The sequence below is a fragment of the Nestor notabilis genome, unplaced genomic scaffold, assembly GCF_000696875.1.
Source record: "Nestor notabilis isolate BGI_N333 unplaced genomic scaffold, ASM69687v1 scaffold7888, whole genome shotgun sequence".
In the NCBI taxonomy this organism is placed as follows: Eukaryota; Metazoa; Chordata; class Aves; order Psittaciformes; family Psittacidae; genus Nestor; species Nestor notabilis.
In genome coordinates, this window is record NW_009939595.1 from 1 (window position 1) to 23815 (window position 23815).

Sequence of the window (23815 nt, forward strand, 5' to 3'; positions counted from 1 at the left end):
CCATGTCCTTCTTACATTGAGGACACCAGAAGTCTACACACTTGTGTTTCCCCTTGCTTCAGTGTTGAATGCTTCTCTCTGGAGCTACTCACAGTGGCAAATGATCTATCCACTGGTGCTGCAACAGAAGCCTCCAGCTTTCATGAACTCTATTTTTTGTGCAGAATATGTAAATGGGAGCACTGGTGAAACAGTGTCATAGGCCATTTGTGTGCTGACTTCAGGATGTTTGAACAATGTGAAGTCTATTATAGTGTTGCAAACCTAAAAAATATGGGGATTTTTTACAAGCCTACCCTGTCCTTCCCCACATCCCCCACCCTGTATTTTCTGGCATTGTGTGAACTGTAGTCACAAGTAAAATAGTCTTTTCCCATCTTTTAAATTTGAGTATTTATTTTATTCTCTTGAATTTATTGATCAGTGAAAAAATGATTGCAGGAAAATCCCTTAGTATCTCAAGCTAAGTACCTGTGATTGTTAATCTTGTAATTTAAGACTGTCCACTGGGGGTCTCCTGTTTTATATCAAGTTTCTTCAAATACTACTTTTTTCTTTTTTCTAAGGAGGACAATGAAGACCTGAAATGCCAGCTACAGTTTGTCAAAGAAGAAGCAGCCTTGATGAGGAAGAAAATGGCTAAAATTGATAAAGAAAAAGACAGATTTGAACATGAGCTGCAAAAATACAGATCATTTTATGGGGATTTGGACAGTCCCTTGCCAAAAGGTGAAGCAGGTGGGCCACCTACCACAAGAGAAGCTGAACTTAAGCTTCGATTGAGACTTGTGGAGGAGGAAGCTAACATTCTTGGGAGGAAAATAGTTGAACTAGAAGTAGAAAATAGAGGACTGAAAGCAGAGCTTGATGATTTAAGAGGAGATGATTTCTCAGGGACCTCTAACCCACTCCTGGGAGAGCAGAGTGAATCCCTGTCAGAATTACGACAGCATTTGCAACTAGTAGAAGATGAAACAGAATTGCTGAGGAGAAATTTGGCTGATTTGGAAGAACAAAACAAGCGCATAACAGCTGAGCTGAACAAATACAAGTACAAGTCTGGAGCCCATGAGAGCTCTAGGCACCATGATAATGCCAAGACAGAAGCATTACAGGAGGAGCTAAAAGCTGCACGAATGCAGATCAACGAGCTGAGTGGCAAAGTCATGCAACTCCAGTATGAGAACAGAGTCTTAATGTCCAACATGCAACGCTATGACTTGGCCTCTCACCTTGGGATCCGTGGCAGTCCCAGAGACAGTGATGCGGAAAGCGATGCAGGAAAAAAAGAGAGTGATGATGATTCCCGTCCCCCTCACCGCAAAAGGGAAGGCCCCATTGGTGGGGAAAGTGACTCTGAAGAGGTACGCAACATTCGGTGCCTGACACCCACGAGGTCTTTTTATCCGACAGCATCTGGGTGGCAAAAAAACTTCACTGACAGGCAGCAGATGAAGGACATTCGCTCTGAAGCTGAGCGGCTGGGCAAGACAATAGATCGCTTGATTTCTGACACAAGCACCATCATAACGGAGGCAAGAATTTATGTAGCTAATGGGGACCTCTTTGGACTGATGGACGAGGAAGATGATGGCAGCAGAATACGTGAGCATGAGCTTCTTTACCGGATCAATGCACAGATGAAGGCCTTCAGGAAAGAGCTTCAGGCTTTCATCGACAGACTGGAAGTTCCGAAGTCTTCAGACGACCGAAGTGCAGATGAACCTTTGTCAGTGAGTCAGGTAGACTTTTACTTATTAAGGCCTACAGGTAAAAAGGCTCCGCCAAGTGAACTGAGTCTCAAATTTGAGATATGGCACATCAAAATTCTTTATTCTAGACAACAGAAAAAATCACTACTTAAATTATTTCAATCCTCATTTGGCCAAATGGAATCTTGTTCTACCAATGGGGCTGTTTGTGAACAGTGAGTAAGTGTAGTGTCCTGGAAATCATAAGAACTATTTTCTAGGAGGTGGAACATTTTACTCCTTTCTGGCTTTGCAAGTGCATTTGCCAGAGTTGTGCTCCAATAAAGGCAATGCAGACAGCATTTTTGGCACATAAATGAACATGATTGTTTTCTTAGTGGTTAGGTTCCTGCTAAATGGATAGAAAGAAAATCTCATCAATTTTAAACAAGAGGAAACATTAAATTTCCAAAATTATAGAGAATAGGACAAACCATAGAGAAAAATAAACCATGCAAATCTGTACAGTCGCAGAGCCATACAGTAGTGTGAATATTGAAATTACTGTAACTGATTATATCTTTTGAAGGCCTATGGGTCACTGCTTGTATGCAGCAGTGACTAACATCTTTTTTGCAGTTCATTTTAATGCAGAATTGTTCCAGAGAGGTTTTGGGGAGGAACTTCCCTGCTGACTCAATGTCTTTTGCCAGGAAAAATTAAAATTACCTACCCTTATCTTAGCATGTAATCCTATAGTTGACAAATCCTGTTATTGCTCATGGTATTATCTCATGTTTTTGTAAGTCTCTTACTTTGTTAATTTACTTCGTACTGTTCTGCTAGTTTACAGTCAAAGTAGTTGACAGGTGAAGCTGAAAGCTATTATTTCTTATACCTATGCTGACTAATTAGTCTTTTGTTTCCTTGTATCAGAAAGTCACAGACGCAGTGAGTTTAAAGCTAATCAATTACTATACATGTATTGCATGAAATCAAACAGAAACAACATTTAGCATGCTCACTTTTTGATCTAGCTATAGCTCTGAGCTTGTAGAGTTCCCATTAACTTAAAGGCAGAGTACTGCATGGGCTTATACAAATTTAAAGCAAACTAATTAGTATTATCTCTAAACAAACAACATCAATAGTTAAATTGGACATGTCAGGGCTAGGCCATGCAGAACTCCTATTGAAGTCAATGGGAGATTGGCAGTTGGTCCCTCCACAAGCATAGTCTGATTCACTATTTATTTTGTTGAAACTTTGGACTTGCTATTCCATTAATTGACTGTTCTCTTTGTCTTTGTATTTACTTTCCCAGATGTTCCAGCCTATCATTTTACTTATTCTCATCCTTGTATTATTTTCATCCCTTTCATACACAACAATATTTAAACTTGTCTTCCTTTTTACACTGTTTTTTGTACTGTAAGCCATTCATCATTTACTGTTCATTGTAGTATTATTTTCAGTTTGTTTATTTTGTCCATCCTCCAAGATAAGACGTGCAAGAGACATAGTTTCTGTAATAGCCACTGCTGTAAAAACACTGAAGACTACTTGTTTACCAAAACCAAACCAAACCAAAAAACCCCTGCAAGAACCATACCAAAAAGTCACCCATTTGAATAGGAAACCTTCTCACCATGGTGTTCCAGGTAAGCAAAGAGAAAATGGCATTTTTCCCTTTGTCTGATTTTATCATTTTTTAGTAAAAAATTCCTGAGTGACTGGGGCCAATTTATTATTCATAATTTGCACCAAATCAGAAGCAAACCAGAAATATGCAGAGTGGGTGTGAAGAATCTGTTCCTTTCTTCTTCCCACTCCCAGAAAAAGAATTTGTATTCTAGCCATATATGAATAGTAAAACCAGATTTTATATGTATTATGCAATTGTACGTCACAGCTTGAATGTATTTTGCATGATTGTGATGATGTTTTTCAGTATTATATGATGTGGATTAGACACCATGGAAGGCACAAAATCTGAATGGTTAGCATTACAGCACTATATCTGGAAATGTGGCAAGGAGCTGGAGTCCTGAGAATGAGATGCACGAGGAGGAGGTATCAGAGTAGGTGAGGAGTCTGCTGAGAGATGTAGGCTGACTGCATTCTTTCTGTGCTCTAGAAAAATGGCCACCTCATAGTCTGACTTGAACTGAAGAGAGTGAGGCTAGTCACCTTGCGTGATGTCAGGTATCTTTTACTAGCAATCGAGTTTGTCAGATAACATTTCCCAGTCTGTAGCTCTCAGGGCTCTGGATCCTCTGTCCGAGTTTCAGAATGGGTTTTAAATGAACGTGGTAACTCTTGGCTTGCTGAGTGACCCCTGTCTAACCATGCCATTGGTATGGGGTGACCACAGGTGAAGGAAGCTGGTGTACACAGGTATGCATCAATGGTCACTGCGTATTCCTGCCTTGCCTGTGAGAGGCTGCAGTGAGAGCGTAGGCAATTCATATCTTTCTACCACACTGGACATAGGTAGTTTCTACAAACAGTAGATCTCCCACTTTGATACCCTCATCTGAAATGCCCACTGGAGCTCAGTTTTCTTTCTGTTTTATTCAACCTATGAGTCCAAACCACTGAGTCTCACAAATATGAATTCTCCAAAGGCGATCGTTTACAAGTAAGTGGATTACTGGTGGGTTTTTTATGCAGATGCCGTGATAAAAAATTTAGTCATAAATAGTGGTAATAAATAAAGCAGTTGTTTTTCTAGCTGGCAATAAGAATTCCTTTTAATTTATTGTGCTAGCACTCTGTTCATTTAACTCATTCCCCAGTAAGAGCAGATTATCTCTGTGCCTAGGTTGTGTTTTGCTACCTGAAATAAAAGATACACCTTTTTAAGGGAAACCCCTCAGAGGAAAGCAGAGATTGAGCAATAAAATTTATTTTATAAGAAAGAAAAAAATAGTAAACTCATAATATTCAGTATTAATAAATGGATTTGCAATTTGGACATTGAATGTGTAATAGTTTGAGGCTTAAACTTGTCATATCGAGTCTTAGAATGAAACTCACTTTTTGAGTTTCTTTTTTGTTTTAGTGTATTGCCTGAGGGAAGAGAAGATCATTTAGGTTTTCTTAAATGCTACTAGCTCAGTCCCGTAAAAGAGAAAAAAATCATACTTCAGTCTGTTCTGAAGTTCTGGGCTTTCAGATTTTAACCCACACTTGTTTATACCTTTCTCAGCCTTGTATATGATGAAGGTTTGGTTTACACTGAGTGTATCAGTAACAGTACTACTGTAAAGTAGTAGGAAAGCTTAATACACTGAAGTAATATATTGAATACGTCTTGTAAGTAATTGGGAAAGATTTGCTTCTTTCTCACAAACCTGAAAAGATCATGATGAACCTCTTGAGACAAAAGGGGGAGATGATCACCTCTGCACAGGACTGGTAGTTATAACTCCATTGATTTCTCCCAGTGTCTTTTCTTGCATGTAGCTGGAGCTTTCCTCATCCTAATTCTATTGGGTAAACAAAGCAAATCAAAGCTGAGACGTTATGGGACATTTAGGGAGCTTTTGTGAAGTCTACAATATGAAATTAAAGCATACCAAAGCATACAAAATCATTTTAGAAGCTCCCCAAAGTCTTTGAATCTGTGATGAACAAGGGAAAAGTGAGGACCACTGCAAACCTCAGTGCAGATAGATCTCAATGAGAAATGAGATGTGGTTTTCGTGTCCTTCTGCATTCTTCTTGAAGGGAGAGATTTGAGCTGTTTATCTGTTTCGCATCAGATTTTGCAAAGAAGTTCACAGCCCTCCATTTTTGACTATTTTAAAAGCTGCTAAGAAAGTAATAAAATCAGTATGGATGTCTGTCCATAGGCAGAAGGTAACATCTAGCCAAGGAATGTGTTCTGTGTCTTGCTAAATTGCAGTAACTTGGCGTCACAAGGAAACACAAAATTACACTTGCGAAGAGAGGCAGATTGTCCCCACTCAGTTACTGGCCTGGTGGACAAAATCCACCTCACAGGTGAGGGAGTAGATGCAGCTGAACATGTCCACATCCTCTGGCAGGAGTGTGTGGGAGTCGGGCAAGGCAGAGACAGACAGAATGCTGCTGATTCACCAGATTCTGTCTGCCGCATAGCTTGTAATTCTGAAGAGTGATAAGAAAAATGGAAGATTTTGCTTTTAAGTGGCAACAAGCTGGCTATGCCAGATTACCCATCAGTTCAAATCTCAGTTATATTAATAGCAGATTCACAGTTCCCATTTTGGAATATGCTGGCAAAGTACTAATATTCTGGCAAAAATTGAATTTGAACTCGAAGATTGCCTTAACTTTACCTTTCTCTGAAAAAATTAGTTTCCCGTGTTCCCAGAGAATTCATTCCATGTTCTTTCAGAAAGAAGAGATCTTGTATCTGTAGATCTAATTCTGACATTTTTATACTTGTGTAAATCAGCAGTAACTCCAATGAATTTTTATGTAATTTAGAAAATGCATGCATTTTTTTCCTTTAATGCAACAAGGTAAGTTTGTTTCCTATTTAGAGCTGGCTCTGGATGCCCTGACAAAATACCTCTACAAATATTTTCTTTGCTGTTACTGAAAAATTCCCATGATACTAGAATGTTCATCTTCTCCAAGATCAGAGATATTTCTTTCAACCAAAAATATCCATGCCTGAAGCTCCAGTTAGAGATAGAATAAGTGTCTGCTGACACATGTCACCAGTGCTTCAGAATCAAAACTAGAAGGGAGCAGGTGCTATAGTGCAGAAATACGCCTGGCAGTCGGAAAATAGAAAATTGCCAAAACCATGGCTGTCTACATACGTGTTATAAAAAGAGATGAACTGCACATGAACTTTGGGATTTGTTTACAAAAACAAGCAGAGCTTTAGGATATTAAATGCCCTTCCCCTTAATCACCCTAGAATTTGATAGGTGAGTAGGAGACTTCTGAAGGCATCAGTATCAGGGACGTAATTCCTATTGGCTTACATTTCTGTCTCTGATTTAATGCCAGGGGAAGTGATATTCAAACCCAACTTTTGCCATTACACATGCAGTTGCCTATGGGGAAAATTACAGTGGCTCTATTTAAAGTGAACATCTAAAGTATCTGCCACCGATTTCCAATGTAACCTTGGAGAAGTGACATAACACTTTTTTGGCTCTACTGTGTTATACATTACTGTGGAAGTGCACAATAGTAAGAGGAGACAGAATTTGTATTCCCTTTTGCCCATTTCCCAATTTATATATCCAATCCTGAGATGTATTTGCTAGGATTATCAAGGTGGACATCATTCAGGAATCTGATGTTGTAGTTGGATTGATTACAGTGGCAGCAATACTGTTCTTACTGTTCTTCCTCTTGTTACCAAACTTATATGGATATAGCAAAATGGTTGTGCCATAACCAAGCTGGTACAGCATAACCATAAATGCTGCAAAACCATCTCGAGCACAGACTATTGACCAGAATACATACTACCCTGAGTACAGAATCAGATTATAGCCCATGCTGAGACTCATGCTCCTTTGTCTTGAGTCTTGAATGCTGAAGAGGAATTTAGCAGAGGGCTTGTTTAAAATGCCCTTGCACATTTTTTGTTGAGGTGTTGGCTTTTAACACAAGCAGAGCTGATACCGGGTGTAGACAAAGTACACTTTGCCTGTGGAAGCACTGTCTCAGATATAATATACTGTAGTATATTATAGACCTACTGTAGTCTTCCTGCTTATTTTGCCTGAGCCAGAGGCCTGAAAGCCACATTTGCTGCTTTGTCTGCTACTGTTGGAAGGGTGACAGTCTCTGTTGAATAACTTTTGTTCCTCAAAAGAAAAAGTCACTACTGCTACACTTAAGGGTGTCTGTAGCAGTAAGTCCAGGGGTTTAGAGCTTGTTTCCTATTTATTTTGTTGCAACTTTTCCCTACCTTTCCCATGTTAGGGGAAAGGCCCTTTGAACTATGAGTGGTATCCAGTTCTTGTCTCCTAATAATGAGCCCCTCAGTCTCATACATTTCTAATTTCTCACACTGACAGAAATGTAGGATTTTGCCTGAGTGAAAACTCAAGCCTGGGGTTTAGTGTATTTTGTTTTGTTTAATTTTACTGTGTTTTACTTCAGAAAGTTCACATGACAAGACGAGGAGGGGCACTGAGTTAGCAATATTAAAGGCACAACAATAATAGCCTATTCTAAAAGATAAGAGTAAAGAAACACATCTTTCAGAGTCTGTCTTCATTTGCAGTGGTGCAGCTGTGCTGGCTTTGGGGAGGAGGCAGCAGTGTGGCACCCAGCCTCCAGCTGCGGGCTCAGTTCTGCTTCCAGGCACTCAGGCTTCGCTCCCAGCCATGTCTGCTGTCATGTTGGGATGTAACCTCCCAAAAGAAAGTCACATTGTTGCTCTATTTTGAAATTCTCAGAGTTTATAGGCTGGGGATTTTCTCCAGGAACATTTAGTCTCGTACTTGGGCATCTTTGTTCAATTTTTAGATCACCTTTGAAATTTTCACAAATAGCCCAAGTCCCATTATTTATATTACATGGGAGCAGAATAAGCACCCCAGTAATGTATTCTCTGAGACTTATAGCTAGACCATATAAGGAGAAAAAATGTGTTTTCCCTGAAACCTGCTTTGGTATTTACTATAGAATGTACCCAGAGCTAAAATCTTTATGCAGTGCATGGATTTTATCACAGATAAAACCTTATTGTTCCAAAGAGAAGAGTGATGACTAGGCAAAGGATGTGTGAATCCTCATATTGTGTCTTTCATCTCACTGATCCTCTTGTCATTGGCTGCTCTGCCTACAAAAATATACCTCACTCCTGCTTAGTGCTTTCAAAGACACCCATCTGGTAGCAGAATTTAACCAGAATTTTATGCTGCAGGAGTCAAGTACTTTGTGGCCCTTCTTCAGGTACATGTGGGGACAAAACGTTCCCTGAAATGTGAGTTTTCTGACTATAGTGGTCTCAATCACTGTGCACAGCTCCGTCCAAGCACAGGTATCCAGCAGGACAGTGATATGTGTGAAGCTGCTGTCTGGGGGTCTCTCTTGGCATGCCACATGAAAGCAATTTAACAAGTAGCACAACAGGAGAGTTACTGTGGTGGGCAGAGATGCAAGGAGCAAGCTGATCTCTTCATGCCCACCGCTCAGCAGGGAGAGCAGCTAAATTTTGCTACACTGGCTTCAGGGTCTCCCATGGGCTTTACTTGCTGGATCTATTCTATCATATATGCTCCCTTTCCTCTTCCCATGCCCACACTTAAATTGGGCGCTACTAGTGCTTTAAATCCATACTGATGTGGTTTTGGACCTTCCTTGCTAGCCTTATGCCAGGGACGAGTTTCCCTGTGCAAGGGAGATTCTCTATCCAATTTCAAGCACTTTGCTTTGCTTTGCTGACACAAAGTATCTTAACAGACTAAAGAATCTGATGCAGAAACCTTATAAAGTAGCAGGAATATTTGGGTATATCCCAAAGAAACCATTTTCACTGTTCCCAGAATGCAAGACAGTAGGATTATACAATGCTCAATAATTCTGCACTTTATAAATGATAGCATATTTAGAATACATAAAAAGATTTTAGGGGAGTGGCTTGCTTTTAGCTCTTTAATTTAGCTGTTAACCAACAAAATTGCTGCTTTAAACAAACTCCCTTTACAGAGCAGTTTTTGAGGATCAAGTTGCAAAGCTCAAAATGATCATATTAAAAAATATAACCCTGAAAACCAGGTCTGGAAGGCAGGAAGGAATCTTCCTTTACAACATGGATGCTAATAAAAGAAACCTGAAATTGCCTATTGTCACAGCTTTAATACTAACACTGGCTGCTTTGGCAGGCTTTAAAGACTGGACTGCGCTATAAAACCCAAAAATGTCCTGGACTTGGAGTTGTTTACACAAAATATGAGCAGATATTAAGTTACAGAGCTGGGGGTTGGAAGAGATGGCTTTAAAACCATCCTCCATGCACTGACGTCACGTGGAAGCCAGCTGCTGAGATGATGCTGAACGGAACTGTTTTTCAGTTTGCAAAAGTTGCGGACTTATTCAAAGAGAGTTGCAAATGCTGCCCCAGTTGGAAGGTTGTGTCTTGCTCAGCTTTCTTATTTCTTTTAAAGATCAAGATTCGCAGAACTGGATCCCAGCTAGCTATGCATTTCATTGCTTTCACTGCTGTTTAGAAATGGACTGAAAGACTTCTAAGGGATTTCATATTCCATGAAAGGTATGGTTACAGTTTATTTTAAATCAGTGGTTTCAACAGCTAAGATTAAAAAGAAAGCAAATTATTCATGTGGCAAACAGTTATTTAAACATCTCTCTAATGTTATTTATATGTAATGTGGTACTCACGTATGTTATATATGGTCTTTATTCTTAGAGAAAGACTCTTTATTAGTAGAGTAGTTTCTTCAGAGCAGACACAGACATCAGCAGAACAGGGATGACAGGTAACATTGTGAGCACTCAGATCTATCTTTCTTTCTCTTTCATTCTCTCTTTCTCTTTCTTCCCTTCCTCCCTCCTTTTCTTTTCTTTTCTTTTCTTTTCTTTTCTTTTCTTTTCTTTTCTTTTCTTTTCTTTTCTTTTCTTTTCTTTTCTTTTCTTTTCTTTTCTTTTCTCTTTTCTTTTCTTTTCTTTTCTTTTCTTTTCTTTTCTTTTCTTTTCTTTTCTTTTCTTTTCTTTTCTTTTCTTTTCTTTTTTCTTCTCTTTTTTCTTTTCTTTCTCTTATTCTCTCATTCTTTCTCTCCTTCTTTCTTTCTTTCTCTCTCTTTCTCTCGCTTTCCCTCTTTGTTTCTTTCTCTCTTTCTTTCTCCTTTTCCTTTTCTCTCTCTTTCACTCTTGTATTCAAGTTTCTTTTTATGTATAAAGTCCACAGTATTGTGGCACATGGCACACTTTTATAATTGAACAAATACTTAAATGTATGATTTCCTTAATAATCTAAAGCACAGCTTGTTATTAGACCTATAATTTAATAGCTTTTTTCCCCTGTAAAATCAAGGGAAGATTTGTGTATCTGAATAGTTGTACACATCCAATCTAATTAATCTCTGTTGAAAAATAACATCTCAGCTCATGTCGCTGCAGATTATTTTCAGAAGTTAATAGAGGTTGGTTGCAAACTATTTTACATTTTTAATATGTGCATAGAAAGGGCATGGGAAGGACATGGGGAATAATAACATTAACCTCAAATAGTTGCTTAGAACATGTTTTGCTTGACAGGAGGAAGAGCTAAAGGAAAAGTTGAGGGAAAATGCAGCTGATGTAGACAAAATTGATTATTTGCTTGAACCTGATTGCTGTAATGAGCTTCTGACCTTGTCTAGGACATGCAGAAAGTGCCAATACTGCAAGAGCACAGTGCTGTTCTGATCTACACAGCAAATTATATGTGGCATTTTACATCTGTTTGGGTTGCTTAAGCCATGTGAAATACCCATGGGGACATCTTGGTGCACTATGCAGGCAGAGGGTATACTACCAGAACGACAAATTGGATTTTATTGCTAGTAGGAAAAAAACCAAGCAAAAATCCTCCCTCCCACCCTCCAAAATAAAATCTAAACCAAAAAAAACCAAAAAGAAAACAAAACCAACAACAACAACAACAAAAAAACACAAAACCCCCAAAATCCCCAAAACAAACGAACAAAAAAACCCAAACAAACCAAAAGAACACCAAAGAAAAAAAGGAGAAAAAAGTAATAGAAATAGGAGCTAAAACTCTCTGAGGAATTTATCCACTGTACAATAGCAGCAAAATTGTGTAGTCATCCATCAAGCTGCTAACATCAATAAACATGAGTTTTCTTCTCAGAATTTATGTCAAGAGGAAGTTGGAGAAGCCTAAGAAGCAATACAAGCTTTCTGTGGATCTTACAGCTACAAGTGACTATCTGTAATTTCTGCAACTAACCTCTTCCAAGACTTGATTTCATTCTGATAGTCTCCAATCTGTTTTTTATAATCAGAGTCCCATACGAAACAACTTGGAAATTGTTAAGATGAATGTAAACATGGCAATAGTAGTTCCCAGCACTAAGAAACCACCAGGGGTCTTTTCAATGCTATATGCATGCCTCAAAGGAATGCATATTATATATATATTCTTATATGTGTAAAAAATATGCTATATAGTATTGACTTTCTTTCTAGTAATATGTTGCATATTGAAGCATGGTCATTATTACTAATAGTGCACTAACAAAATCAGAATTTGTGAAAGTTGTTTACAGACTCTGTCTGCCTGTCTTATTCATGACTTTACAGCATTTACAAGTGTTTTGTTTCTTTCTGACACACATTTGAAGGATTCTAGTGCAGCAGAGAGTTGACTTTTGTTTATTTCTCAGAGATGCCTTGAAAGGTTGTAGAGATGTAAATGCAGGAAAAAAAAGGCAAATGATTGCATTAAAAATTACAACCTAAAAAACCAGAAAGTATTGAAATTGTTTAAAAGTTCATTAGCAATAGGTGGTTATATTGTACAGGTCTCAAGTGCAGTGTTTTTCATCAACAGTTTATGAAAGTCTGGCACAAAGGTGAAATGGTGGCCTGGAGAGGTGCAGTCTTTGTAGCCTGGCTGCGTCCCTAAGAAGCCATGAGTAAACCAGTGCTTAACTTCTTTTGTGATGGGAATGCTGCTCTTAGTTTTGAGGGTGGTTATGTTTTTATAAAGCTGTCCTGTATGTTTTTAGAAAGGTGGAAGAAGGGTTTGTAGATAGTTGAGGGACAGGTTGCCATTTCAGAGCTCTAAGGCAGGTGTGAGTCAGATTTTGAAAGAGTAAGCTCCAGTACTATGTTATGTTGTGACATGGTTATCACCATTGTGAAATAGGCTGACGAAGATGTTGGAAGAATAGTCAGCTTGTTCTCTAAGTCCTCCATCCAAAATTGCCTGGGGAAACCAGTTTTTCAAACCCTGAATTAGGACTGGGCCCATGATGGTTGTCAGTTGAGAGATCCTTTAGCAGGACTTCTTATGACCCAAAGATCTAAGTAACCCATTGGGCTTTAGCTGAGCTCTTCTGCTTACTTGTTCGTGAGAGAAGCTGACTCCAAGTTTGTCATTAGCTTCCCAGTCAGCTTAAATAATGCAAACACTGGTAAGCAGATTACACAGTAGCCACAGCTGAACCAACAAGACTTGTCTAATAAAATACAGGATGGGGAAGAACTTTGCATGAAGCTCAAGAACTAATTTTTACTATAGCAAATAAAATATGAATGATAAAATGGACAGTTCCTGTGGGTTGGCAATCGCTGACCATCAGTCAGGGAAATTAACAAATTCCAGGAAGGTAAACTAGGTTTACTTCTAGTTAATTCTCTGATAATTCATCTGCTTGTCCATACACTTGGTTTCTGGCAGGAGACCAAAGCACTGCAGAGGCATTTTGTGACTAGAACTGGATTCCATGTCCACCTAAGTAACACAACAGCTGGCTTTGAGAGCCAAAGTTAAAGAACTCAAGTACCAATATGTGTGTACTGGCCATTGTACCATATTGTGTGTGTATATGTGTGTACTGATCATTGTACCGTGAATGAATGAGTGTTGTTTTGGCCTTGCTGGCATAGTAAATGTGCTGATGGTAGTGGAGTTCTTGTTGTAAAGCCTAAGAAAGCAAGAGGAACACCAGATATATAAAATCTGTAACTGTTTTGCTTCAAAGTCAGATGAGCAGATCCAAAATATTTCACTTAAAATATACATATTTAGTGGTTCAATTGGTAATTTTTCAGCCACAGGTACTAAGATACTAAAGACTTCTGAAGGAGAAGGGCTAGTTAGTTAAATATTCTGAGCAAGGTTTTGAACTAGACTTGAGAATAGTTTCTAGTTTTCCCTGTGATGGTCTTAGAACTAACACTTTTAGACTTAGATTTGTAAATCCAAAATATATGAACTTCCTATAACGACCTATAATCTTTTATGTAGTAGAATGATGCTTTCTACTGTACGTGTTTATTACCTGTTATTAGCTTTCCTGTCCTGTTTTCCTGCATGTATTCTAAAACTTTCATATAGCCACAAGAATTTTCTGCATGTATCAAGTTTACAGCCTTCAACTGCCAAAAGAATGTCACAGTCTTTGTCGTGCTACATGCATGTGTGAAAGGGGTGCATGGCCAAACATGATCCCTTTACACTTGCAGTTGTCTCTTGAACAAACGTAAAAATAGCCTTCACCCTCAAGGGCAGATGTTGCAGGATCCCGAGGTCCTGAAGTGCCAGTCATTATCATGCAGACTTGAATTTCACTGAAAACAGGTTTATAGTGAAGAGTAATGGCAAAGTGGCTACCATACAGAGCTCAGTGTAGCAGATATTCCTGAATTCTGTGGTACTGGATGTGTGTTCCTCCTTGCCGTTCCAGATTGGGCCCTTCTGCCCTTGTGTTTGTGTTCTGTAACACTTGGTTTGTCCATATTCCAGTCATGCTCCAGATATATATCATGCGATTGTGTTATGCTGTCTCCTACAAGCATATTTCAGTTAACAATTTGGGAGGTTTGCTTGATTGTTTTTTTCCCTGAAAGTTAGAATCAAACACAAGTAAGGTTTATTCTGATAAACTTCCAGGAAACATTCAGGGAAGAAAGAGAAAAAGCAGAGCTATCTTCTTGCTGTTAAAAAGACTGTAGCCATGGACCTGAGTAAACAACTGGAGAATACTGAGAGGAACTGGAATAAAGAGAAGATGGAATTGCTGGAGAAATTTGACAATGAAAGGAAAGAATGGGAATGTCAATGGAAGGTTATGCAGAAGAAAATAGAAGAGGTACTTTAAAACAAAACTCTGAACACTAACATTTTCACTTGGGATGAAGTGGTTGAGGGATGCTTCAATTTTATTTTATTTTTTATATCCTATTTGTTATTTGTCACTGGAACTTTCTAATAGCTGATGGTAAGATGCAAAGCTGGGTGTTAAGCAGTATTTGCAATTGCTCATTTAATACTCATGAATACGAAGCAGGAGGTTAAATGTCGCTTTGTGTGTAGTCTGCTATGATATTGTTGGCTGTATATACTACTGCCAGTTCTCTGGGTATGAGCCATGCTGCTCATATCATACATGCTTTTTTTCAAGTATATGCTGAAGAACTGCATATATGGTGTTCAGGAAAATGCATATTTAGTAGCAAAAACTCTAGGTGTCATAATTCTCTGGCAAAAATGGATTAGATATCACAGGTCTGCTGGGGTAAATGGTAATATTAAAAAGAAGGTCATACATTAAATGCATATGATGCAGAATCATTCTGGCTAGAACCTGCTCCATTTATAAACAGCTTTCATTAGAGAAAACAGCTACAGTAAATAGCAGGGAAGTCCTCAGACCATTTGTGCTTACACATACTAACAAACACTCAATCCCTGCCATGTGTAATGCATCTCCTTCCAGATATAGTTAAGGTAATTATTTATTACTTTTTTATTCCCAAGTTGTCCCTGTGGCAGAACCCTCTGGCACTCTGTAATGCATAAATTCAATCTGCCTTGGCAACATAGAGAAGCAAGTTTTTTCACCACTGAGCTTTCCACATTTTTCATTCTAATATACACACGAAGTAGTTTTGCTTGCTCTCTGCCAGCACCATCCTGTGGCTGAGCAACACAGGAATGTATGGCAGAGATTGCTCACATGAAAGTGTGAGAAGGAAAATTAACAGAGCATTGCAGCCATGCTCTGCCCATTAAACCAGCCTGCAGCGTAAACTCCGTAATATCAGCTCTCTTATATTTTACCTGCAAATCTTGCAGACTTTGGTATGATAGTCTTTGCCATATTTTACCTTTTGTGTTAGGACATTTCTATGCAGTCTTACCTAATTTTGCTGTTGAGGTGAGAGTGCTTCAAAAGCTAGTGATGTGATCTGCATGTGTAGTTGAATTTCAGTTGGTTAGGTATATGAGGTGTTGTGGAATGACAGTAATGTGTTGTGGAAAGGTATTTTGGCTATTAGCAGTACTGACAATGGCAGCAAAGACCATGTTTTTTCAACATTCTGTATTAGTATATGGATTAGGAAAGCGTGGCAGAGACAGAAAAGGAGATAAAGAAAGGAAGGGGGCTAAGGGGAAGAGAATGAAGCAAATCACTGGGTGCTACAGGACCAGACAAAACTGCAGATGATACCTCAAGGTTATTGGTGTCTTAAGGTCACCTCCTAAATTGTGGCTATAGCTGCCCTTGATTTTAGTTGCCTGACATTTCTTCACCAAAAGCCACATGGCTGGAGAAAAGGGGAAATACCTTTTAAATGCCATCATCTGTAGATGGATTTCCTCAGTAAAACTTGTGCTACCTTATCAGCTTGTGTTTTTATTTGGTAATTTTATCTAGTCCACCAAAATCTCATTTATTCCTGGATTACTCCAGGAAGACTTAGGTGGTATAAGAGATGATACTGTTGAGTTATGAGGTGATATCCTTCCTTCTTACTGCTATGCTGAGTCTGTATGAAGCCTTCATTCCTTGGAAATGACAAAATTCAGCCCTCAGGTTCTAGGAGCAGCTGGGCTTGGGACTGAAATCTGAAAGCCCAGGATGAGGTCAAGTGTCAAGGCTCTGAACGTGAGAATACTTCTAAACCACAGCACTACTCATGAAATGGCCACATGTTCTTCCTGTTGTTATTCTTCACCATCTTTCCAAAAGCTGTTGTGATGGCCTTGTGCACTGCAAGAGAGCAGGCAGATGGCTCTTCAGAGGTGCCTGCTCTGTGCTTTCCTCACAAAAGCAAGTTAAGAATGAATGTTTATAAAGAGCCGTTGGATTCTTGGCACTAGAAATGATACTGTAAGCAGAAGAGGTTTTTATGATGTTGCTATTTTTTCTAATTTATAATTTATCACAGTTCCCTAGTTTGAAATCGCTGGGTGACAAGAATTAACACCTTTTCATTTACTGATGAAGCCACTGCATCTCAGCAGATAGCATGAAAGAAGATAAGAAGGTGATAGCACATTGCCAGATAATACTATTCTGTTGTACTGATTTATATCTTGAGTAATAGGGAAGAATTCCACTTGCCTGAGAACCAGAAGAGTCTGCTTTAGTGCAGATGACACTGTGTGTGATAAGAATTCACTTCCCCTCCTTGAATTAACATAATTTTACAGGTGGTAACATAGCCAGAGCCCTTTCTCTCCTTCACATTCCCTCACATTCCCCATCCATCAGATCAGGGATGTGTTCACCACACAGTGCACTGTTACAGAATCATAGAAACAATTTCTACTAACACATGTACATAGAATCATAGAAACAAATTCTACTAACACATGTACAAATCTTTCTACTTGGTATTATTCTACTGAGTGAAGCACCATTCAAAACAGAATATGAATATGTTCTTTTACCATGAAGTTCATCACAGTACCATGATTTAATAGAAGGTTCTATTGCTTTTTCAGCTTTACCAGGAGGTAAAACTTAGAAGGGAGAGCAATATGAACGTCCATGATAATAAGGCCATTCAGAGCAAGATGCTGCAGCTGTCCTTGCATTCCCCTACTTTGGAAGAGAGTGACACAGTGGAGCTGAACTATCAACACAATGTTGCAAATGACAGGATGGAAAAAGGAAGTTTGCTCAGTAAAACAGGACACGAATGTAAAGAAACCAGAGCCAAGAATGGAAACAATGCTCTGTTAGTGAACAATCTGGCCTTTGAGAACTGCCATGAACCTGAAGACAGCTTCAGCATCAAAACTTCCAAGAAAAATGCCAAGAATTACATTGGTGATCTCAATGTTGTAAGTAAAGTATGGGCGTGTCTTGGTTACGAGGGTGAGGAGAATACTGCAGGATTTGGCCTGCCAGGGTAGCCTAAAGAACTGATCTCCCTAATTTTAGTTTTCCACCAAGGCACTGTCTCTACTTTCTCCTTGTTTTGCTATTGATGTGTGTTTCTCACTGTTTAAATGTGTTAACAGCATGCTTTTTACCTCCATTTATGACCTGGGGGCATTTTTGCATTTCTTTTTGTATCCTTTCCTCTGCTGTGAGTCTTAAATGCAAGTGATCACAAGTTTCAAAATAATGCTGGAGATACCATTTTAAAGGCTTATATTAAAGGACTGTTTTTATATTCACAAAGGCTCTCAAAGAACTTGCCAGAGTCAGTGAAGAATTATGCAGCTATCAAGAGGAAATTCGAAAGAAGTCCAACCACAGAAGGTACAAACATACTTGGACTCTGTATTAGAGGAAGAAAACAAATAATGAGTCTGTGCTTCTGTTCACTTCGAAGGAGTAGTTGCTGTTGAATTTACTAGGAGTTGGGCAGTTCCTATCATCCTAGTGTTTCAGCACTTAGTATAAAACATTCAAATGAAATATACTGAGATAGGATACAAGGGCATGTTTTACTAGCAAAGTGGAGTGTATCTGTAGAACCTACAAAATTAAATGAGTATTTATACAAGATTAAATTGTACTTGTTTCTAATGGCTATGTAGAGGATTGGGAAAGTGAAGAGAGACTTCTGTCTGCCCTGGTCCCATTTCCGTGCAGTTCTATACGATACTGCATCATGCCAAGCTCTTCTCAGATGTTCCCAAAGAGCAGAGGGACTTCTTACACCCTCACCTCCTGCCATGCAACCAGTTGGCTGGCTGTCACTATTTTATTATTGTAGCTGGGTTAGTGTTTGTATCTTTAAAGCTAATAGATTCATAGCTGATGCATAATTTCTAAATCCTGGCTAAGAAAGGTGTTTTTTGAACAGATCTCGAAAGACACATTTGTACTCTCATGTGTAATGTTAGGAAACCTATGGATACACTTTGTTCCAGGGCTTCCTTCATTCAGTTCATAGTCAGATAGACTCTCAATGGAATTATAGAACTCACAAGATCCCACTGTTCTTACTGTAGGATAGGTAAGAAAACAAGCAATCACCTATAAAGATTCAGAAAAAGAATTTTGATGGTAAGAGAAAGGAATACAAGATTCCTTTTGTTGAGCTTTCTTTAAATTTTTCATGTGTGTTTCAAATATGATGCTGGGTGTATCAGCTGCAGTAAAACTGCTCCCAGATCTTTTTAAGTAGCCAGTGTTAAACCACTTGCTCACAGGGAGAATGAATCTATGCTGTGGTTCCCTGGGAGGATAACTTTATTGCTCATCCCTAAAACACCTCTCCTTTTATTCCAGAATGAAGTCACTTCCTCTCCTGGGGGAATTTGAGGAAACCCAAAGCACAGTTATTCTGCCTGAGATGAACCATGTGTCCAGCAATGAATCACAGACTTCAGTTGCTTTTGAAACAGAAGAACATAATAACAGGAAGAATCTGATGAGCTCCACCAAGGCTTTGAAGGACATGTCTTATGGTGTTCTTACTGGTGACAGAGGAACAGACTTCATATCTTGGCAAAAGAAAGAAGCTCCACCAGTTCCTCCACGAAGTACTTCTCGGCACCTAACAAACTCACTTTCTGCAGTTTTACAGCTTTTTGAAGCTCCAATAAGAGATACAGGCATCAAAAGCAATTGCAAGGCTCAGGACTGTAGGAGTGGAGGGAAACTGATGAATCCTTCACCTATAAACCAGAATGAAACTGCAGCAGCCTTTGCAAATGAAGGGCAGGCTGTGAAAGGTCCTGTGATGGCAACTGCTGCAATACATGTAGCCAAAAATGAGTGCAACGCTCCAAGTTTCTGCCACAACACATGGGCATATGATGTGGGCAAACTTGGAAAAGACAATAGAAGTGAATCTTCCCCACTGTCAGCCCAAAAGAGTTGTTCAGATGGAAATATGGCCCATAGCAACAAGATGCACCAGAAACAGAATCCCAGGTCTCACAGCAGCCCTTATTACAGTAATGGCTTTTATGCCTCTGCTACCCTGCACAATGATGTTTTGGAAGACTCTAGGTATACTTCGGGAAAGACCCAAAGAAATGAAACTTTAGCAGCAAAGATTGATGAGTTTAACCGGACTGTATTTCACACGGATAAACATAACAATGCTTTGCAAGCAAACCAGGTGCCTCAAACAGCATCAGAAGATCACAAACCCTGCAGCCCACTGTGTGACTCTGCTATTAGCAGGACAGAAACTCTAAATACATCTTGTGTTTCAAATCCCAAATTCTTTTCAGCAAAAGAGCAAGAGACTGACAACCCTAGCAAAGCTGTCAGAGTGGCAGGGCAACAAAAGCAAATAAATGGACTTCCAAATACTAGTGGTTATAGGCACATGCTTCACGAGCATGACTGGAGACCAAGTAATTTATCCGGTCGCCCGCGGTCAGCTGACTCAAGGTCGAACTATGGTGTTGTTGAGAAGCTTTTGAAAAACTATGAAAAATCCACAGCAACTTCTCTGTGTAGTGCAAAATGCTGCAAAGAGCAGTGGACACGGGCAAATTCTGAATTCACCGATGGGGATTGTGAGACGTTGAGTCAGTATTTAGAAATGCTCCAGATTGAGCAAGGAAAGCAAGAATTTCCGAGGAATTCAGCCAGGCATATTGGGCAGCAAGTCAAGCAAGGAAAAGAGAGGCAGAAGTTACGAGAGGTAAGGTTCACAAAAATGGCAAGAACAAAATAGTTCAGTTTCATACCAAGCTTCAGATTCTAAAATGAGGCAGGATAACAAGATATTGTAAATAATTATGTAAAAACGGACACTTTAGGCCAGGATCTGGGTGAATCAGGAGTACTTCCTCTGAAGATAATAGAATTGTGGGAGGGCAGAAGCATAAAAGTAAGAATGATCAGTGAAGATGTGTGCCAGATTCTGATCTCTGCTGCTGTTGTGTAAAGCAAGACTTTAACTGCAATGCAGTTATTTCAGGATTGAACTAGCGAGAACCGCAGTCAGGTTTTAACTCCCTCCCTCCTTCCTTTAGCTGACGAGTTATTTCATAAGCCTTCCCAAAAAACTTAAGCACACTTGGCCATATCAAAATCCTGGATGGCTTAGATAGCATTCTTCAGCCTCCAGGGTGCTTCTTGGTTCAGGATTTCCTTGAAACTGCCTATGAAAAAGGCTACTGTAGTTCCATAAAGTTTCTAGTAATAAAATTACCTCTTTCTTAGTCTCAGTTCCAGGCTTCTCCTATATATCCAGGCACAGGCTCACAGAAACAGGAGAGTATGGCATGACTAATTAATTTCTATTTGGCTGAATTTTACTAGCAAAAGTTTAGAAATATTGCCTTTGCCAACATTCTCTCTTAATGAAAAGAGAAACAGATGATTCTGAAAATACATTTTAAGTTGCAGATTCTGTAAAAGGCTGCAAAGAAAGAAAAGTAATTTTGCCTGAAATGCTCCTTGGGCAATAAACACAGAGATGTGTCCCTTAGCATCTCAGAAAAGAGAAACCAAATGTGTTTTGAGCTGAGAAACCTATGTGGGTTCAGACTGTCAGCTGGTATGCTTTAAACTGTCACAAATTCACAGACTTCCGTGGAGCTATGTGGATTTTAAACAGCTGAGAATCTTACCATGCAGATTTTCTTTTGCATGTCTTTCTGACAGCCTTGCAGTGATGCAACATCTTGCTTAGCAGATCTTTGCTACAGCACAGAAAGAAAAAAACCATGAAGCTTCTCTTTTTTATCCAATGTACTTCTGATAGGAAAACAAATTTTCATCAACGAAATGTAGGGAAGAAATAATGACTACATAGTGACTGAGTTTACATTATTATAAGCCTAGAATAACTTTACTGAACCAATTGGATTTTATTCTGTATAGGCTCACAGTTTATGTTGTCATTTCTATCTGTATAAACTAAGTGTAGAATATTGCCTGATTAGGGGATACCATTTTAGGTCAAGCAGCATTCATGTCACAAAGATACAAAGAACTGCACACAGCATGAGGCATTTGGTTTATTTTCATTATTTCCTATTTATTTGCATCACTATAGCTGTGATCAAAAGCTGTTGGTTTTCCTGTGTATATAGGGCTCTGCATGTAGGCATGACACTGCATTAATACTTAACCATTATGAATTAGTTACCAAGTGTAAATAGCTTCATATTTTACTAGTGGAAACAGAATTCTTACCAAGATGTGACTGCTGAAATGGCAATTGTCAAAAAATACCTGAAAAGGATGTAGAACATACTCTGGTAATGTAAGATGGTATTCTTACTTCTACATTTAGAACAGTGTACAGTGTTTATTGACAAAAAACTTTAAAAAAAAGTAAAAAAATGAGAAGTGAATGTCAGTTTTGGCTTGCGTTAACATTTTATACCTTTCCTTGTGTCTGACACTTGTCTCCATACATTTTAAACCGCAGCCAATGTGAGAATCCCTATACATAGAAATAGCTATTCTTTTGCATTCTGCACATTACTGTGCTCCTTTTAATAGCTTCAGGCCACCTGTTCTGAGGTCACCCCAAATGTCTTCCTACATTCCTGCTTCATTCCACAAAAGCTGTAACTTGTTAAAGCAAGGAATTTCCTTTGTGTTCTAGATCTCTGTGCCAGCTAAGTGTTCAAGCGGGAAGGGTTTCTCCCGGCCTGCTCGGCCAGCAAATCGACGCTTACCTTCCAGATGGGCATCCAGATCACCATCAGCACCACCTGCTGTGAGAAGAACGGCATATAACTGCTCTATCTCCTTTCGGTCAGAGACCTCAGTAGTCTGAACACGGAGCTGGGCTGGATGGTGTTGTGAAAGCTCTGTGCCTCATTGTAACTGTGTTCGGTATGTGTTATAGCAACCAGCTCTACACTTTGTATCTTGTCCAAGAGTGACCCCCACCACATGCCGGACAAAGCGTTTTGAATCTTAGATCATCATCACCATGGTCTTCAGTGTTTTTATTGAGACAAAATAACTATAACCCTGTTTTTTTCTTGTTTTTTTCTTTTTTTTTTTTTTTTGGTAATAGCTCACAAGGAATTTCTTTTAAATAGCATCTTCCTTAATTTGTCTATCAGTTTTGAGTTGAAACAATGTATAGTGATGTATATTCTGACTCTTCTGCAAACAGCAGAACGTAAAGCTGTATGCATGATCATGTGTTTGTAGGTGCATGTGTTGGACTAGGAAGTATACAGGTCTGTATTTAGAAGAGACAAACTGTGCTAGTGTTGACATTGAAATTACAACCTATATGCCTACATATATATACTTTGTGTTTATTTTAAAAAGTTTGAAATATACAGTCCTGATGACATTTATATTTTGTATATCTTTTACATAGGTTCACAGGTGTAGTATTTAATGTACAAAACCTAAACATGCATTTTGGTGATTGATTGCAGCGATAATGCCTTGCACAATATGTATCTGAAGCAGACTAGCTAGACTGATCTGTCAGTAGTCATGCTTCATGGCATCCTCCTTCGGTTTCCTAACCTTTATGATGCTAGGTCAAAATACCCAAACATATTTTTTCTGAATTAAAATAATATATAATTTGTAATACATTAGCCTTTTTCAGCACCAGAGACATTTCTGAGGAACCAATCCCTTTCAAAAGCTTAAATGTGCCATTATATATATAGCATACTGTAAACACTTCGGTAGTTTCAACTAGTGTAACATACAATTAAGGAAGGGAAGAAAAGGGTTGTATATGCTCAATTCTGTGAAACTTATTTTTCCTTCTAGCATTATACTTTGAGGTTTGGCAAAGTCATATAACAATGGACTTGTTTACCTTCGTGAAAGCAGGAGAACAAGGACCGTTGTTTCCAGTGCTGCAGCCACACTCCTTTTTTACTCTTCTCCTAGACTAGAGTGCCTGAGCTGCTTGCTAATTTACTGCTCCCCGGCTGACTTGTGGCAGTCAGTTACAAAGTTTACTTGCACTCTGGCAACAAGCTACATCTAGTACGGAAATATTGCATCGAGGTATGATCACAATGGTGCCCGAAATCCTAGACACATGGCGTTGGAAATTATGTTTTTGCCATCACTTGACTTTGTATTATAGGCCGTCTCAATGATGTGCACAGAGCCTGGCTTGTACCTTCCCTGGCTTGTGAAAGAAATACAGATGCTACCTAGACCCTTGCTGAACTTTTCAGAAAGACAATATCCCTCATCCTCGAATTCTTTTTCTAGGCTGTTGCTGGATGCATAGTGTGGTAATGATGATAAATG

At 39.0% G+C, this 23815-nt stretch overlaps 2 protein-coding genes across 2 annotated transcripts; both read left to right on the top strand.

Annotated features, from left to right (window-relative positions):
* Window positions 1-566: 566 nt before the first annotated feature.
* LOC104401495 (protein SOGA3-like) lies at window positions 567-4787 on the top strand (the record flags this gene model as incomplete). The annotated part of the gene is made up of 4 exons (XM_010019945.1): window positions 567-1733; window positions 2628-2642; window positions 3193-3352; window positions 4756-4787. Coding segments are annotated over 4 exons (1374 nt in total), but the record flags the coding sequence as incomplete, so codon positions are not given.
* Window positions 2449-22831, top strand: KIAA0408 (KIAA0408 ortholog). Its single transcript, XM_010019944.1, has 7 exons — window positions 2449-3352; window positions 9824-9930; window positions 14299-14497; window positions 17140-17481; window positions 17826-17905; window positions 18884-20255; window positions 22176-22831. The coding sequence occupies exons 3-7, from the start codon at window positions 14363-14365 to the stop codon at window positions 22347-22349; spliced, it is 2103 nt and encodes a 700-aa protein (XP_010018246.1). The 5' UTR covers window positions 2449-3352; window positions 9824-9930; window positions 14299-14362; the 3' UTR covers window positions 22350-22831.
* The last annotated feature ends 984 nt before the right edge of the window (window positions 22832-23815 follow it).